This window comes from Mus musculus, chromosome 11 (assembly GCF_000001635.26).
Source record: "Mus musculus strain C57BL/6J chromosome 11, GRCm38.p6 C57BL/6J".
NCBI lineage: Eukaryota > Metazoa > Chordata > Mammalia > Rodentia > Muridae > Mus > Mus musculus.
Window position 1 is genome coordinate 30,975,727 of NC_000077.6, and position 18,046 is coordinate 30,993,772.

Genomic DNA, 18,046 nt, shown 5'->3' on the forward strand with positions numbered 1-18,046 from the left:
GGAATCTATTAGGGTGACTCTGAGCAATGGGGCATATGGATCCTGAACCAGTCATCTCTTGTAACCAGGCAAGACTCTAATGGAAGGACTGGAACACCAACCCAGCCACAAAACCTCAGATCCTCAATTTTTCCTGCCAACAAGATGTCCAGGGGTAAAAGATGGAACAGAATTTGAGGGAATGACCAACCAATGTCTAGCTCACCTTGAGACCCATGACATGAGGGGGCGCCCACTCCTGAGACTGTTTTTGGTATTATGCTATACTTGCAGATATGAGCCTAGCATGAATGTTATCAGAGAAGTTTTATCTAGCAACTAATGGAAACTGATGCAGAGAGCCACTGACAAACATTAAGTAGAGCTTGGGAAATCCTGTGGAAGAAGGAGCGGAAGGATTGAAGGAGCAAAAGGTGTCAGACACCACAGGAAAACCTACAAAATCAATTAACCTTGGCACAATAGGGGCTCAGAGATTGAACTGCCAACCAGAGAGCATGTCGGGGACTGACCTAGGCCCTCTGCCCATACGTAACAGTTGTGCAACTGGTTCTTCATGTGGGACTCCAAAGGAGGGAGCAGGCCTTTGACTACATTGCATGCCTTTGGATCCCTTCCCCCTAATTAGGCTGCCTAGTCTATCCACAATAAAAGATGTGCCTAATCTTACTGCCACTTGATATGCCAAGGCCAGGAGATTTACATGGGAAGCCTCTTCTTTTTATGAGGAGTAGGGGGAGGAGAGGTGAGAGGGAAGGGCTGGAAGGCGAGGGAAGGGAAGCTGCAATGGGGATGTAAAGTAAATAAATAACCAATTTAAAAGAAAAAAGACAAAAATCAAGGATAATTTTATGAAATTAAATAATTGGAGAATTAGCTTCCTGATTATGTAGCCACATAAACAGTTGATGCTTTTATTTATGTGACAATATATAAATAAGAAAAATATAGACTATAATCAGAAATGACACTTAGAGAAATTATAATTGTAAAATCTGTTTTAAACACAATTTTTATTATGTTTCCACCAGAAAACCTATCTTTTATTTTAAAGTTTCATTATGAAATAAATACAAAGTAAATATGATTATCATAGTGGTTTTATATATGGATAGCTCTATGTAGTTTTCTTGGTTATAAAATACCTTCTTAACCCAAAGGAATAGAAAGCATATTATAATCCCAAAGGGATAATTTACATTAAAAGAAAAGTACAATTTCTTTTGGTCTAAATTTTAGGTTCATTTAATTCCAAATAACAAGGATATTAACAATCAGTGCTGTAACCTTACCTCTTCTATATTTCTAATAACATTATTTTAAACTTACGTACAACAAACCATGGTTATTCTAATAGAAACAGGAAGTTAATTGAGACCTGCATTTCTAATGAACAAATGTTGAAATGTAGTATAACTAGGAAATCACTTTTACAACGTGAACTCTTTCCCATTGTGAGAATCTGTTGGATATGTTTCAGGACACTTGCAAAGACATCGTAAATCTAGATGATATTCCAATTACAATATTAAATAGTAAGATCTTCAAGGAAGAATGTCTAAAACATACTGATGTTCTGTACTGATGTTATTTTCTGAAGACTAAAACTCTTGCCTCTTTGGGTGCGTTGGTGACTCTGTATGCAAATCAGTTTCTATTTTCCTTCTAAGCGTTCCTTTACTAATTTTTCCAAAGAGAAGAGATGCTCGTCTGCATCTTCTGGTACAAGTTTCCTAACAGAATCTGCAAGTTCAAAAAGATATTCTGTATTTCTTCCACTTGGACCAGCTGCATTAAAAATTTGTTCAGCAATATCTTCCAGAGGTGCAGGGCCAAGATAGTTAGGATTATCACATGTTCCAATGTAGAGCAAAACACTGAATGGTTTTGTTGTGGAATCTTTTGGATAAAAAATGACTGTCGTAGTTCTGTAGCCTCCTTTCTCTCTGAAGTCAAGGTATGTTTTTACTTCCTCTTCTTTTCCTACTGGTAGTTTGTAAGCAACACCCCATACACTGCCCTGTTGAAAAATGAAAAGAATATACGGTTTTGTATTTATAAGGCTATCAAAGTAGGTGAAGATAATTTATGACCTAAGATATCTAATAGTCTAATGACCTAAGATATCTAATAGTCTTAGAAGTCAATGAAGTTTTGTTTTAATGTGCCTCAAAGTGGTAGATTAAGAAAAGCAGCTTTTAAAATGCTGCCTTTTTGATTGATTGATTGATTTTTTTTTACACTCCATATTTTATGAGCCCACCCATCCCCCTCTGACTGTTCCACATCCCATACCTCCTCCCCATCCCCTGTCTCCACATGGATATCCCCATGCCCCACCCCACCTGACCTCTAAACTCCCTGGGGCTTCCAGGCTCTTGAGGGTTAGGTACATCATCTCTGAATGAACACGGACCCAGCAGTCCTCCCTCTACTGTATGTGTGTTGGGGGCCTCTAAAATGGTATTTTTTAATAAGTAAATAAAATGCTTTATTTTGAATAAGTAATTGATTTGTATCAAGCACAGCAAGTCCCTTCCATCAAAAGTTTATATTAGGTCTTATTTTTAAACTAATAAAAAGTGTTCACTGATCATTAAATTCTGTGGAAGAAAGGCGCCATTTGCTCACTAGGAGTTCCAGTCATTGGTTTGAGGATAAAGTACTTTTAGATGGCTTTTCCACTATAAACTGTTGAAAGCATTTTGTAATCAAGACTGTAATTAATGGTACTAATGTTTACCTTTTTTTTTTTTTTTTTTAATTTTCAGATAAGGACTAGCATTTTGAACAAGGCCGGCCTTGAACTTTTCATTCTTCTGCCGTGGCTTGCTGATTATAGACAGGTGGCAATAGCAGCAGTAGCGGTGCTGCTTGATTTTTGTTTTGTATAATTTTTCCCCAACTTTAAAGAAACTGGGTACTGTCCATGAAGTTTTGAGTGCTTCAGACTCGTTTCAGAATCATAAGTGCTGTTTATAAAATCAGTTAGACATTTTTGTTTTTACTGAAAAATCCCTGATTCCAGGCAAATTTCTAGAGTGCTTTTGATTCTTAGTCATAATCTGGACACGTGGAGCCTGTCCCCATTGTGTTAAAGAGGATCACAAAATTCTCAGTCATCAGACTCACTTAGAAAGTTGTAAGAAGGAGATTACATATGATTTGGTTGTATTTTGTTGCTTTTTGAGTTCTGATTGTAACTTTCCCCTTGGTACAGAAAAGAAACCGGGCAGTGGGTGGTGATGGTGCACGCTTTTAATCCAGGACAGTCAGGACCATACAGAGAACCCCTGTCTTGAAATCCCCAAACCACCAAACCTGAACAACCAAACAAACCCTAAAACCTAGGTCAAACTCATGTTTTATCTGTTATAATTGGGTGGCTTAGACTTCCTAGCAGTACCAGCAGGGCTGTCTCTGCCTCTTTTGCCTGCTTTTAGGACCCTTTTTCTCTTCTGGGTTGTCTTGTCCTGCTTAGGGAAGATGCCTAGTCTTACTGCATGCAACCTGATCTGCCCTGTTTGGCTGCTGTGCTTGGGAAGCCTGTCCTTTTCTGAAGGGTAATAGAAGAGAGGTGGGCTGGGGGAGGGAGGGTGTGCAAGGAAAGGAGGAGGGGAACTGGTCTGGATATAATATTAATATATATATACATATATACATATATTATATATATATATATAAAAACAAACAACCCCAAAACCAATCTAGAAAAGAGTTCCAGACTTTGTTTAATTCAGATTTTCTGTGATGACTAACAAAATTTCACTGATTATTAAAATACAGAGCTAACATTTTATTTAATTAGAACTATGTTAAAAAAAAAAGTATATCATACCCCAGGATCTTCAACAAGGGTCACAACTCTTCCAGGCTGTTTTGAAAAAGGTAGAAAAAAGTGTTTTGTTTTGTTTTTTCTAAATTAAAGTTCATTAAATAACTAAACATTAGCAACTTGTAATAGAATAAAGCTCTACTACATTTGTCTAAGGGAGTAGGTTAAGGCATTGCACATCTAACAGATCTGATTCTGTAGGTCTGGACCCTTATAATAAGTATTGCTAGCTGGCTTAGTGACACTCTTAGGCTCATGCTTTCAGAACCACTGCTAGGCTATCCTTAGATCTCAGGTGTGAATGAATGAGTGGTTTCCCCTGTAGCTATGAAGTATCTTTACTTTAGTATTTATGCCATAGGGGGCTTCAAGGTAGCTGCTTTTATGCCCTCATAAATAAGTTTCATTGACTTATTTAGAAGCTTATACTAGATTGATCATTGTATCTATCTATCTGTCATCTCTTTACTATTTTTTGAGAGAAAGTCTCAGGTAGCCTAGAGTGACCGCAAACTTGCTATGCAGCTAAGGCTTGGTTTGAACTCTTGCTTCTCCTGCTTTTACCTCTGAAGTGCTAGGCTTATAAGCATGCCCGCCAAGCCTAGCTTAGAATTGGGGTTTTTTGTTTGTTTTTGGTTTTTTGTTGTTTCTTTTTCCTTAAACTGTTCATATACAAGACAGATTACTTGGCAGGACTATAGTAGCCTAAGTGCATTTTAATTAATTATATTCTAATTAATTAATCAATTGTTCTTTTCAGACAGTTTTCTGTGTGTAGCCTGGGTTGGTCTTGAACTCACTATGTATACAGGCTTGTCTTGAATTCCTGGTGAACTTTGTCTCAGCCTCCAGAGACTGCTGTTTGTAGCAGAGGGTTCCCCCATGTAAGAGAGACAATTCAGAAAGATGACTGGAGATTGCACAGAGTCAGATTTGTAAAGTGAGAGGGCAGAGTTGAGGGAGTGATGGTGCAGTTAGTAGTACAAATAGATACTTGCCTATCTTGGACCTTCGGCTAAAAAAAAAAACAAAGGCAGACTTGTGAAAACACTAACTTGAAGTTATTGAAACAATGGAAACAAGAAGCCATTAAAATGTGAGAGAAATTAGAAATTAAAACCTGTAGCACTTGGGTAGCAGGTGATTGCTATGATAAGAAGTATTTTGGGAATATCAGATTGGTAAAATGTATAGTGGCTAAAATAGAAGGAGGAAGAAATAAGAGTGCAGAGTAAGAAATACCTGCAGTGAGGGTGACACATTTTATATTTCAGCTCATTTCCCCCCTGCCCAGCTGATCCAATTCTTGATAGTTTTGTTTTTTAAAAGTATGTGTATGTACACTCCTCTCCCCCCATAAATAAGTAAATATTTAAAAACTATGTGTCTTGGGGGCATGTGCATGTGAGGCCAGAAGAGGGCAGGAGATCCTCTGGGAGCTGGAGTTACAGGTGTGTGCTTGTTGCCTATTGCTAAGTGTTGAGAACTGAACTTGGGTGCTCTTCAAGAACAGTATGAGCCTCAGAGGCATCTCTTCACCCAGTTTGGTTCTTTTCTATCAGTCTATTTTCTCCTTAGAGATTTCTCTGCCTGCTTCTGATTTTGCTTCCTACTAGTCCAGTGAGAGCCAAGAATAGCTTTCTGGTTTTAAATCTTTCAAGGTTGTGCTATTCTATAGAATAAAACTAAAGGTGCTTTGCTAAACTGGGAACCCCATTCCTTCCTACCTTTCTCAACAAGATATTGACTTACTTAAATGTCTTCTTTGGGGAGGGGGGAGGGGATAGGGGATTTTCAGAGGGGAAACTAGGAAAGGGGATAACATTTGAAATGTAAATAAAGAAAATATCTTAAAAAAAGAAAGTTTTACTCAATTTTGGACTCTACATGCAACACTACTGACCTCCCAATCAAAATGAGCCCACTGCAGTGATAGTGGCTGTTATGGGGACAATGAACTATTTTCTACTTCGATTTGAGGACCACTCCTCAGGACGCAATTCATGCCTGGAACTTTAAACCTAGGTGAGAGAGCCTGTGAGAGACATGGACACAGGCAATAGTGGGGAAATATTTATGATTAGCTTACTAAATGGACATTTTGTGCCTCTCAAAGTACCTTCTAAACATTTATGTCTGTACCCATAGGTAACTACTGTTGTCAGCTTTGGTTCCCAAATTTTCTTTGTGCAGTGAGTGGAAGTTACTGCTGAGACTGATGATTCTGAGTGGAAAAATGACTATTTTTTTTTGGCCTGTACCACTGACTATCTAGAGCTTAAGGGACATCACCAAAAAAGGAGGAACCAGAGACAAAGTAGAATCAAAGAAAGGGATGGAGTATTATGGAACTCTTCTTCTAGGCATAAAGTGGTCTCTACACTCCACATCAGCTCTAATTACTTGCCCCAGGCTTGCCCATAACTGGGCACATCAATATTCTGTCGTGTAGAAGGGTGGCTTATGTCCCCACGAGCATCTACTGACCAAGTAGGGAGGGGCTCATGAATGTCCCAATGGTTTCTGGGACAGAGTCTTTCTTCAGTGATGAATCTACTTAAAAGTTGCATGCTTCTTCGATAAACCCTCACTCATGCTCCTCCTAAGCAACACTAATGAAAAGTTCAGTTTGAACAAGAGGGCAGGGATAAGCAGGAGTGGGAAAAGACAAGAGGAGAAAAGGTAATGGGGGGGTTCTATGATCAAGGTGCATGCATGCCTGTGTGTATGAAATATGAAATTATTATAAATGTGCTAATATTAATATAAAATAAACATTCAGAACTCTTAAAAAGTCTTCTTTATATAACTCTTACTGTCACATCTTTGAACATTTTTGAAAAACAGTACATGTTTCTAAATTTTTTTTTAATAAGGGAGCAATGAAACTGAAGAAAGGGTTCTTTTCTTAGTTTATTTATTTAGTTTTTAAAGATAGAGTCTTGTGTAGCCCAGGCTTGCCAGCTACTCACAGTATAGCTAAGGATGATTTAGAACTTCTGATGTACCACCTCTACCTCCTGAGTATAGCAGTGAGGTTTTTTTCACACCCCAGTTTGTGTGGTAGTAGGGTTAACATTAGGTGAGCTACATGTTGTCACTTTCTTTTCCTTCCTCATTTTTGAGATAAAACAGTGTCTTTCTGTGTAGCCAAGGCTGGCCACAAAGTGGCAATCCTCTTGCTTCAGCCTCCTCTATTCAATGATTACAAGTGTGCATCAGCATCTGTGGCTAAGAAGAGGTCTTCAAAATGAATAGGATTGGGAGTTGTTTTATTAATAAGTTATGATTGGTGTTTTTTTGTTTTTTTTTTTGTTTTGTTTTGTTTTTTTTTTTTTTTTTTTTTTGGTTTTTGGTTTTTGGTTTTTGGTTTTTGGTTTTTGGTTTTCCGAGACAGGGTTTCTCTGTGAAGCCTTGGCTGTCCTGAAACTCACTTTGTAGACCAGGCTGGTCTCAAACTCAGAAATCCGCCTGCCTCTGCCTCCCAAGTGTTGGGATTAAAGACATGCGCCACCATGCCCGGCGATGATTGGTGTTTTTATTGGATGACGGGGAATGCTTTTAATCTAGGAAAGTTAAGGATTTAGTAAATATTTCTGATTTTTCAAATTAAAATGATTCTTTTGCCAAGTGTGTGTGACGACATACACTTTATTCTAGAGTACGTGGGAGGTGCAGAAAGGAGAATCAGGAATTCATGGTCATGTTTGCTATATAGCAAGTTTCAAAACAGCTTGGGCTATACAAGACCCTATAGCAAACAAAACAAAATAAAACAAGCTTCCTTTTTTGCAGTTATAATTTTGGAGAAAATTCTCTTAAGTCAAATCTTCCCTTTGTTGAAAACCAGTCATTTTTGTGATACAGATGTATTTAAGTAAATGTAGAAGCTAGGTATGGTGGCACAGGCCTTTAGTCCCTGCGTTCTGGGAGGCAGAGAAAGTTGGATCTCTGAGTTTGAGGTCAGCTTGATCTTCAATGTGACTTCCATGCCAGCCAGAAGTACATAGTGAGACTGTCTCTAAAAATAAACAGAAACCTAGGAAGAAATTAAAGTTTAATGAAGAAATTCAAGCAAACAATTCTCTCTACTACACTATATGAAACAAGCCTTACATCTGTATAGCTGCCATTCTTATAACTAACTTACTGGGTACATACTTTTGTAAAAATACAGTTTATATCCTAAGAATTATCTGAGTCATTCCAAGTTGCTGAATAGTTCTGGAATATTCTTTTTTATTTTTGTCTAGATAGTTACATTTAGACAAATGTGAAGTCAAGTTAGGTTGTTTTGTCTAGTTCTTTAACAGAATACTGTATTTGAAATATATTTAGTGCTGGGCAGTGGTGGCACATGACTTTAATTCCAGCACTTGGGAGGCAGAGGCAGGCAGATTTCTGAGTTCGAGGCCAGCCTGGTCTACAGAGTGAGTTCCAGGACAGCCAGGGCTACACAGAGAAATCCTGCCTTGAAAAACCAAGGGGAAAAAAAAGGAATATATTTAGTGCTAAAAAGTTCTGTTAATGTTCTATGTTTTCCTCGTTGTTATTTTGAAATGAAAGGTGTAAAACTATTAGCCAACGCCCTTTAAGTCTTAGTGAGCTGAAGCACAAAGAAACATTGGCTTTGATAGATCTCTTACTACTTTTTTTTTTTTTAACATTTATTTACTTTCTATGTACACACCTGTGCCATGGCTTGTGTGTTGAGGTCAGAGGGTACCTTGTAGGAGTCAGTCTTGTCCTTTACTTGATGAGCTACATCTCTGGCCTTATTAAAAATGTAATTTTAAAAAGTTATCTTTTCCTTTTAAAGAACCATTGACCCCATCTTCCCAAAGACAGGGTCTTAACTATGTAGCTCTGGCCTCAATTCAGAGATTCACATGCATCTGCCTCCCAAGTGCTGGCATTAAAGATGTGTACGGTTATGCTGGGGTCTCTGATCCTACTTTTTAAAACTGATATACACAAACAGCACCACCACAAAACAAAACCATCACAACAACAAAATCTGAAAACAAACCATGGACTTTTAAAGAAATATTGTATTGATTAGACAATTTTTTTTTTTACCAGCAGTCTGCGTGACAGTACACATATCTTAATGTGCTATGTAAGAAAGATACCCTTTGATTGAGCCTATGTTGTAAAATATGCAGTCATAACCACATACCTGCCTGCTTAATGTTTGGTTATTAAAATGAAAAGCTAGTTTAAGGTATATATATATATATATACATACATACATACATATACATACATACATATATATACCTAAAAGGCATTTTATTTATTTTAATTCTTTAATATTTTAAATATTGTTTTATAGTAGTCTTGGTAATTCTTTGGTTATGGTGTTTCTGTTGATGTAAATAAACATTGGCCTCTGTTTGGGTTCCACCAGGCCAGGAAAGTCTACCTTAATTCTAAATTGACAAACTGTAGTTAGAATGGTTCTACCTCAGATGCTCTTCCTGATTTAAAGCCTGTATCTTTTGAGCAGGTACACACTGTGATCTTTCCCTTTCCTAAAATCTCTTCTGATACTTGGTTTCCAGTATTTCAGAATATTATGCTTTAGAGTATTTTTTAAAAATGGTGCTGGGAATTGAACTCGGGCAGGGCCTTGCATGCACTAGGTAAGAACTCTACTACTAAGCTATATTCCCAGACTTGTTTCTGAGCTTGAGGTCCAGGCCAGTATTGAACTTGTGATATTCTTTTGGATTACAATTTTGTACCAGCAGACTAGGCTAATTTTAAGAGTATGTTGGAGAACACAGGAACATTCAAAACCAAAGGTTAGATATTAACCAAACAAGTTACTAGTTCATACTTGTTTAACTTTTTTTTTCCACAGATTTTTTTTTTTTTTTTTTTTTTTTTTTTGTAGCCAAGGCAAATAGTGAGCTGCTTCTAACACTCTGAACCCCTGGAGAGCTGAATGCTTTATATGACCGAACTGAAAAACAGATCCAATGATTTGTATTTACATTAATAATTCAAGAGAACTATGGAGAAGGAACATTCAAATAATGGAGATTTTCAATTCATTACTCAGAACGAACTGCAAACCTCACATAACTTTGCTTATACCTCTCAATCAAAAAATCACCATGGGCATAAAAATTGGAATGACTGGAAACTAGTTCTTTCATGATCTTAGGCATTTTAAAACTAAAACATTGGAAACATAAATTGGAAATTTACAGGCACATATAAATTCAGACCAGTAAAAACCTGGCATAATATAGACATATCAACGAATTTACACACTGACCATGTGGTGACATGAAAATTCAACTTTATTATTTTGTGGGGTGGCAGAGGTTGCCAAGATAAGGGTGCTGTCCTGGCCACTTCAGCCTTGGGCGAGCTCCCTGTGCCCGTGCTTTCTGCTTTAGAAACTAATTACTGGCTTCTGAAGCGGCCTAAGGATATCCACTTCTTGAGAGAGGCAAGGGCAGGTGGCCAATGAAGTTGAGAGCTTTATCCTGTTCCAGTGCTCTGCTGGGTAGGTGGGCATGAGGCGCTGGCTCCTTACCTTGCCTGGGACCCCGCGGTGGTCCGTGCTACCTTGCCAGAAGCGCCGACTGTAGTTTGTGATGTAACCAACCAGCTTGTCCTGGTAGGGGAAGTCCACCTTCCAGATGAGGGACCCATAACCAAACACCCACATCTTTCTGGACCCTGACCGGCACTCGGACTTCAGAACGAGACTGCTACCGAGGGGAGTAACCGGCTGCTGGGGCAGTGCCAGGCGCTCTGGCTTCGCCTGATGTGCGGCGCAAAGCACACTGGGTTTTCAGAGCTTCTATGGTGCGGGAGGGGTGGGGGTAGGGAATGGGAGGCAGGGGACTACATTACCCACAATTCTTTAGAGTTTTACGACTCTCGAGTTGGAGCAGCACCCCTCCCACCTTTTTTTCTAGTGAGAATTGAAAGAGGAGAAAAGGCAGGACTCCTGTCTTATAGGGCACCACAATTAGCACGTAGTCATTTTGTTGTGCTTTGAAAATTGGCTAGCTGCCCACATCAAACAGCAGCCAGAGTGGCAGATCCCGGAAGTATAATATCTGTATGACCAAGTCCTGTGTCCTTTGCTTTTAAATAGAAGCAAAACAGTAGTTTTATGTGTGTGAAAAAGCAACTGGATTCTAATGGAAGTTGCTTATCAGATTGGGGGGAGGGGGGGAAGAACGGGACTGTTTAAGCATGATGAAGGAGAGAGGTTTTTATACAGTAAGAGACATCTGGAACAGTTCACAGTGGGCAGGACCAAACTGAGCTGTGCCATGTGAGAAGAGGGAGGGAAAGAAAGATGAGAGAGAGGGACTAGGTGCAGCAGCCTGGAGGCTCAAAAGGGATTTGGTTGGATTATATAGGAAAGGGCTGCTGCTAGAAGGTCAGCCCAGCCCTAGGGATGGAAAAGTTTAGAGTAGGGGTTGGGGTATGCCAGCAGGAGGGTCCTGAAATAGATCAGGACCGAAGGATGCAGGAAGAACTTGGCAGTCAGTGCCTATTATGATGTTAAGTAGGCACCTCAGCCATTTTTCTCACTTTTGAAACCTACCACTTATTTAAACTTCAAAGAACAGTTTGTTCAGTCTTAATCTCGGAGGCTCAGAGACGAGCAGGTGCACTCTCCCATTACATTACTTCACCAGTGGCTTTTACAGTGCTGCTTATAGAATCCTTTTCTTTTCTCAGGTGAATGGCTGCTGTTTTGTTTAATAAGAAACTTTGAGGATAATGAATATTCTTTACTGAACACTTAATTTGGATGGTTGAGGAGAATTCTTATATTTAGTTTAAAATGTATTGTTTTTCCTGGATTTCCTTCTTAACTCTTAAGTATTTTCATTGCCTCCCCATCAGACAGTTCTATTCTTGCAGAACTATGGCAGGACACCTTAAATTTTAGATAAAAACACTAGTGGGAAAATATGTAGAACCACTGTTGACTATTGGGAAACATATTTTCTTAGTCTTCCTTTGGGTTGTGTTCTTTGTATTCTTAAGATTATAATATTTTATGTATTTGAATTTCTCAAAAATTGAAAATTAAGTGATATATATACACTCCCTCCCCCCAAAAAGAACAGAGCTTTGTTTTTTGTCTTTGATTGGCACCCCACTGAAAAGCAAGCTGATGTCCTAAATGTTGCTATAGTGATATAAATAGTAAGGAAGCAAAAAAAAAATTCCTCCTAAGTTATAGGGATTTTTAAAATACACACTCTAGATAAAGGTTCCAAACACTGAACTCAAATACAGACTTTTGAAAGTGTTGAAGCAGTTACTACTTAAACTGTAGAAAATTTGGCTTGGATTTGCATTTTTCTGGGGAGAAACTTGTTTAATGCATCTCTCCAAGAGGTCAAACATTCTAAGAAATACTATCATCTGTTGAGTTAGTGCTATTTCTCACTTCAACCATTCTGATTCTTTATGGAGGAATAAGTCTAGAAATGTTGGGCGATTGCCCATTTATGAGGATTTCTGCTTTTGATCTTCAGCAATACTAGAGGAAAATGCTAACTTCAGAGAATGAAAAAAAATACGTATATATTACATTTATTTATTTATTTTATGCATATGAATACACCACCATTGCTCTCTTCAGAGACACCAGAAGAAGGCATGAGACCCCATAAAATAACAAGTTGTGGTTTCACAATGCTTGCCATAATTATTTTTCTTAAACTCTTTGCTGTCATTTTTCTTTTTTTTTCCTATTAGATATTTTCTTTATTTACATTTCAATAGTTAGCCCTTTTCCTAGTTTCCCCTCCAAAAATCCCCTATCCTCTCCCCTCTTCCCCTGCTCCCCAACCCACCTACTCCCTCTTCCTGGTCCAGACATTCCCCTATACTGGGGCATAGATCCTTCACAGGACCAAGGCCCTCTCCTCCCATTGATGGCCAACTAGGCCATCCTCTGCTACATATGCAGCTAAAGCCATGAGTCTCTCCGTGAGTTTTCTTTGATTGGTGGTTTAGTCCCAAGAGGTCGGGGGTTACTGGTTAGTTCATATTGTTTTTCCTCCTGTGGGGCTACAAACCCCTTCAGCTCCTTGGGTGCTTTCTCTAGCTCCTTCATTGGGGACACTGTGCTCCATCTAATGGATGGCTGTGAGCATCCACTTCTGTATTAGTCAGGCACTGGCAGAGCCTCGCAGGAGACAGCTATATCAGTCTTCTTTCAGCAAGCTCTTGTTGGCATCTGCAATAGTGTCTGGGTTTGGTGGCTGTTTATGGGGTGGATCCCCAGGTGGGGCAGTTTCTGGATGGTCATGCCTTCAGTCTGTGCCCGAAACTTGTCTCTGTAACTCCTTCCATGGGAATTTTGTTTCCCCTTCTAAGAAGGATTGAAGTGTCCACACTTTCGTCTTCCTTCTTCTTGAGTTTCATGGGTTTTGCAAATTGTATCTTGGTTATTCTGACCTTCTGGGCTAATATCCATTTATCAGAGAGTGCATATCATGTGTGTTCTATTGTGATTGGGTTACCTCACTTAGGATGATATCCTTCAGATCCATCTATTTGTCTAAGAATTTCATAAATTCATTGTTTTTATTGGCTGAGTAGTACTACATTCTGTATCCATTCCTCTGTTGAGGGACATCTGTGTTCTTTCCAGCTTCTGGCTATTATAAATAAGGCTGCTATGAACATAGTAGAGCATGAGTCCTTATTACAAGTTGGAGCATCTTCTGGGTATATGCCCAGGAGTGGTATAGCTAGGTCCTCAGGTAGTACTATGTCAATTTTCTGAGGAACCACCAAACTGATTTCCAGAGTGGTTGTACAAGCTTGCAATTCCACCAGCAATGGAGGAGCGTTCCTCTTTCTCCACATCCTAACCAACATCTACTGTCACCTGAGTTTTTTATTTTAGCCATTCTGACTGTTGTGAGGTGGGATCTCAGGGTTGTTTTGATTTGCATTTCCCTGATGAGTAAGGATGTTGAACATTTTTTCAGGTGCTTCTCAGCCATTCGGTATTCCTCAGTTGAGAATTCGTTTTTTTTTAATTTTTTTCCATTTTTTATTAGGTATTTAGCTCATTTACATTTCCAATGCTATACCAAAAGTCCCCCATACCCACCCATCCCCATTCCCCTACCCACCCTCTCCCCCTTTTTGGCCCTGGCGTTCCCCTGTACTGGGGCATATAAAGTTTGCGTGTGCAATGGGCCTCTCTTTCCAGTGATGGCCGACTAGGCCATCTTTTGATACATATGCAGCTAGAGTCAAGAGCTCCGGGGTACTGGTTAGTTCATAATGTTGTTCCACCTATAGGGTTGCAGATCCCTTTAGCTCCTTGGGTACTTTCTCTAGCTCCTCCATTGGGAGCCCTGTGATCCATCCATTAGCTGACTGTGAGCATCCACTTCTGTGTTTGCTAGGCCCCAGCATAGTCTCACAAGAGACAGCTACATCTGGGTCCTTTCGATAAAATCTTGCTAGGGTATGCAATGGTGTCAGCGTTTGGATGCTGATTATGGGGTGGATCCCTGGATAAGGCAGTCTCTACATGGTCCATCCTTTCATCTCAGCTCCAAACTTTGTCTCTGTAACTCCTTCCAAGGGTGTTTTGTTCCCATTTCTAAGGAGGGGCATAGTGTCCACACTTCAGTCTTCATTTTTCTTGAGTTTCATGTGTTTAGGAAATTGTATCTTATATCTTGGGTATCCTAGGTTTTGGGCTAATATCTACTTATCAGTGAGTACATATTGTGTGAGTTCCTTTGTGAATGTGTTACCTCACTCAGGATGATGCCCTCGAGGTCCATCCATTTGCCTAGGAATTTCATAAATTCATTCTTTTTAATAGCTGAGTAGTACTCCATTGTGTAGATGTACCACATTTTCTGTATCCATTCCTCTGTTGAGGGGCATCTGGGTTCTTTCTTTGTTTAACTCGGTACCCCATTTTTAAATAGGGTTATTTGGTTTTCTGGAGTCTAACTTCTTGAGTTCTTTGTATATATTGGATATTAGCCCTCTATCAGATTTAGAATTGGTAAGATCTTTTCCCAATCTGTTGGTGGCCTTTTTGTCTTATTGACAGCATCCTTTGCCTTACAGAAGCTTTGCAATTTTATAAGGTCCCCTTTGTCGATTCTTGATCTTACAGCACAAGCCATTGGTGTTCTCTTCAGGAATTTTCCCCCTGTGCCCATATCTTCGAGGCTCTTCCCTACTGTCTCCTCTATAAGTTTCAGTGTCTCTGGTTTTATGTGGAGTTCCTTGATCCACTTAGACTTGAGCTTTGTAGAAGGAGATAAGAATGGATCAATTTACATTCTTCTGCAAGCTGACTTATCAGTTGAGCCAGCACCATTTGTTGAAGATGCTGTCTTTTTTCCTCTGGATTGTTTTAGCTCCTTTGTCAAAGATCAAGTGACCATAGGTGTGTGAGTTCACTTCTGTGTATTCAGTTCTATTCCACTGATCTACCTGTCTGTCTTTGTACCAGTACCATGCAGTTTTTATCACAATTGCTCTTTAGTACACCTGGAGGTCAGGGATGGTGATTTCACCAGAAGTTCTTTTATTGTTGAGAATAGTTTTTCCTATCCTGGGTTTTTTGTTATTCCAGATGAAGAATTGAGTTGAAATTTTGATGGGGATTGCATTGAATAGGTAGATAGCTTTCAGCAAAATAGCCATTTTTACTATATTAATCCTACCAGTCTGTGAGCATGGGAGATCTTTCCATCTTCTGAGATCTTCAATTTCTTTCTTCAGAGACTTGAAGTTCTTATCATATAGATCTTCCACTTGCTTTGATAAGAGTCACACCAAAGTATTTTATATTATTTGTGACAATTGTGAAATATGTTGTTTCTCTAATTTCTTTTTCAGCCTGTTTATCCTTTGTGTAGAGAAAGGCCACTGATTTGTTTCAGTTAATTTTATATCCAGCTACTTTGCTGAGTTGTTTATCAGATTTAGGAGTTCTCTGGTGGAATTTTTGGGGTCACTTATATATGCTATCGTATCATCTGCAAAGAGTGATATTTTGACTTCTTCCTTTCCAATTTGTATTCCTTTGATCTCCTTTTATTGTCTAATTGCTCTGGCTAGGACTTTAAGTACGATATTGAATAGGTAGGGAGACAGTGGGCAGCCTTGTCTACTCCATGATTTTAGTGGGATTGCTTCAAGTCTTTCTCCGTTTCCTTTGTTGTTGGCTACCAGTTTGCTGTATATTGCTTTTATTATGTTTAGGTATGGGCCTTGAATTCCTGATCTTTCCAAGACTTTTATCATGAACGGGTGTTGGATTTTGTAAAGTGCTTTCTCAGCATCTAATTAGATGATCATGTGGTTTTTGTTGTTGTTGTTGTTTTGTTTTGTTTCGAGACAGGGTTTCTCTGTATAGCCCTGGCTGTCCTGGAATTCACTTTGTAGACCAGGCTGGCCTCGAACTCAGAAATCCGTCTGCCTCTGCCTCCCAAGTGCTGGGATTAAAGGTGTGTGCCATCATGCCTGGCTCGATTATGTGGTTTTTGTCTTTGAGCTTGTTTATTCAGTGGATTATGTTGATGAATTTCTGTATATTGAACATCCCTGCATCCATCCCTGTATCCCTGGGATAAAGCCTACATGATCATAATGGATGATTGTTTTGATGTGTTCATGGATTCAGTTTGTGAGAATTTTATTGAGTATTTTTGCATTGATATTCATAGAGAAACTGGTCTGAAGTCCTATTTCTTTGTTGGGTCTTTTTATGGTTTATGTACCAGAGTAATTGTGGCTTCATAGAATGAATTGGGTAGAGTACCTCTTGTTTCTATTTTGTGGAATAGTTTAAGGAGTATTGTTATTAGGAGGTCTTTGAAGGCCTGATAGAACTCTGCTCTAAAGCCATTTGGTCTTCGGCTTTTTTTGATGGGAAACTTTTTTTTTCTTTTTTCTTAGATATTTTCTTTATATACATTTCAAATGCTATCCTGAAAGTTCCCTATACCCTCCCTCCACCCGGCTCCCCTACCCACCCACTCCTGCTTCTTGGCCCTGACATTCCCCTGTACTGGGGCATATAAAGTTTCCAATACCAATGGGCTTCTCTTCTCTGTGATGGCCGACTAGGCCATCTTCTGCTACATATGCAGCTAGAGATACGAGTTCTGGGGGTTACTGGTTAGTTCATATTGTTGTTCCACCTATAGGGTTGCAGACCCCTTCAGTTCCTTGGGTGCTTTCTCTAGCTTCTCCATTGGGGGCCCTGTGTTCCATCTTATAGATGACTGTGATCATCCACTTCTGTATTTGCCTGGCACTGGCATAGCCTCATACAAGACAGCAATCACAGGGTCCAGTTGGGAGACTATTAATGACTGTTTCTATTTTTTTAGGGGATAGGGGACTGCTTAGGTCGTTAATCTGATCCTGATTTAACTTTGATACCTGTTATCTGTCTAGAAAATTGTCCATTTCATCCAGGTTTTCCAGTTTTGTTGAGTATAGGCTTTCATAGTAGGATCTGATAATTTTTTGGATTTTCTCAGATTCTGTTGTTATGTCTCTTTTCATTTCTGATTTTGTTAATTAGCATCCTGTCCCTGTGCCCTCCAGTTAGTCTGGCTAAGGGTTTACCTATCATGTTGATTTTCTCAAAGAACTAGCTCCTGGTGTGGTTGATTCTTTGTAGAGTTGTTTTTTGTTTCTACTTGGTTGATTTCAGCCCTGAGTTTGATTATTTCCTGCTGTCTACTCCTCTTGGGTGAATTTTCTTCCTTTGTTCCAGAGCTTTCAGGTGTGCTGTCAAGTTGCTAGTGTATGTTCTCTCCAGTTTCCTTTTGGAGGCACTCAAAGACTGCTTTCATTGTGTCTCATAAGTTTGGATATGTTCTGGCTTCATTTTCATTAAACTCTAAAAAGTCTTTAATTTCTTTCTTTATTTCTTCCTTGACCGAATTATCATTGAGTAGACTGTTGTTCAGCTTTCATGTGTATGTGGGTTTTCTCTTATTTATGTTGTTATTGAAGATGAGCCTTAGTCTGTGGTGATCTGATAGGCTGCATGGGATTATTTCAATAATTTTGTATCTGTTGAGGCCTGTTTTGTGACAATTTTTGTGTTCAATTTGGACAAAATACCATGTGGTACTCAGAAGAAGGTATATCCTTTTGTTTTAGGATAAAATGTTCTATAGACATCAGTTAAATCCATTTGTCTCATAACTT

At 39.1% G+C, this 18,046-nt stretch overlaps 2 protein-coding genes across 5 annotated transcripts in view; one reads left to right on the forward strand and one right to left on the reverse strand.

Moving 5' to 3' along the window:
* Asb3 (ankyrin repeat and SOCS box-containing 3) overlaps positions 1-18,046 on the forward strand; it is a 148,313-nt gene that overhangs the window by 21,335 nt on the left and 108,932 nt on the right. The window lies entirely within an intron of this gene.
* On the reverse strand, positions 981-10,639 carry Chac2 (ChaC, cation transport regulator 2). Of its 2 annotated transcripts, NM_026527.3 has the most exons (3): positions 10,386-10,639; positions 3,839-3,874; positions 981-2,020 (listed from the first exon to the last, which is right to left on the reverse strand). In NM_026527.3, the coding sequence occupies exons 1-3, from the start codon at positions 10,518-10,520 to the stop codon at positions 1,655-1,657; spliced, it is 537 nt and encodes a 178-aa protein (NP_080803.1). In that variant the 5' UTR covers positions 10,521-10,639; the 3' UTR covers positions 981-1,654. The 2 variants fall into 2 exon arrangements, with proteins under 2 accessions (NP_080803.1, NP_001277596.1); NM_001290667.1 differs by lacking the exon at positions 3,839-3,874.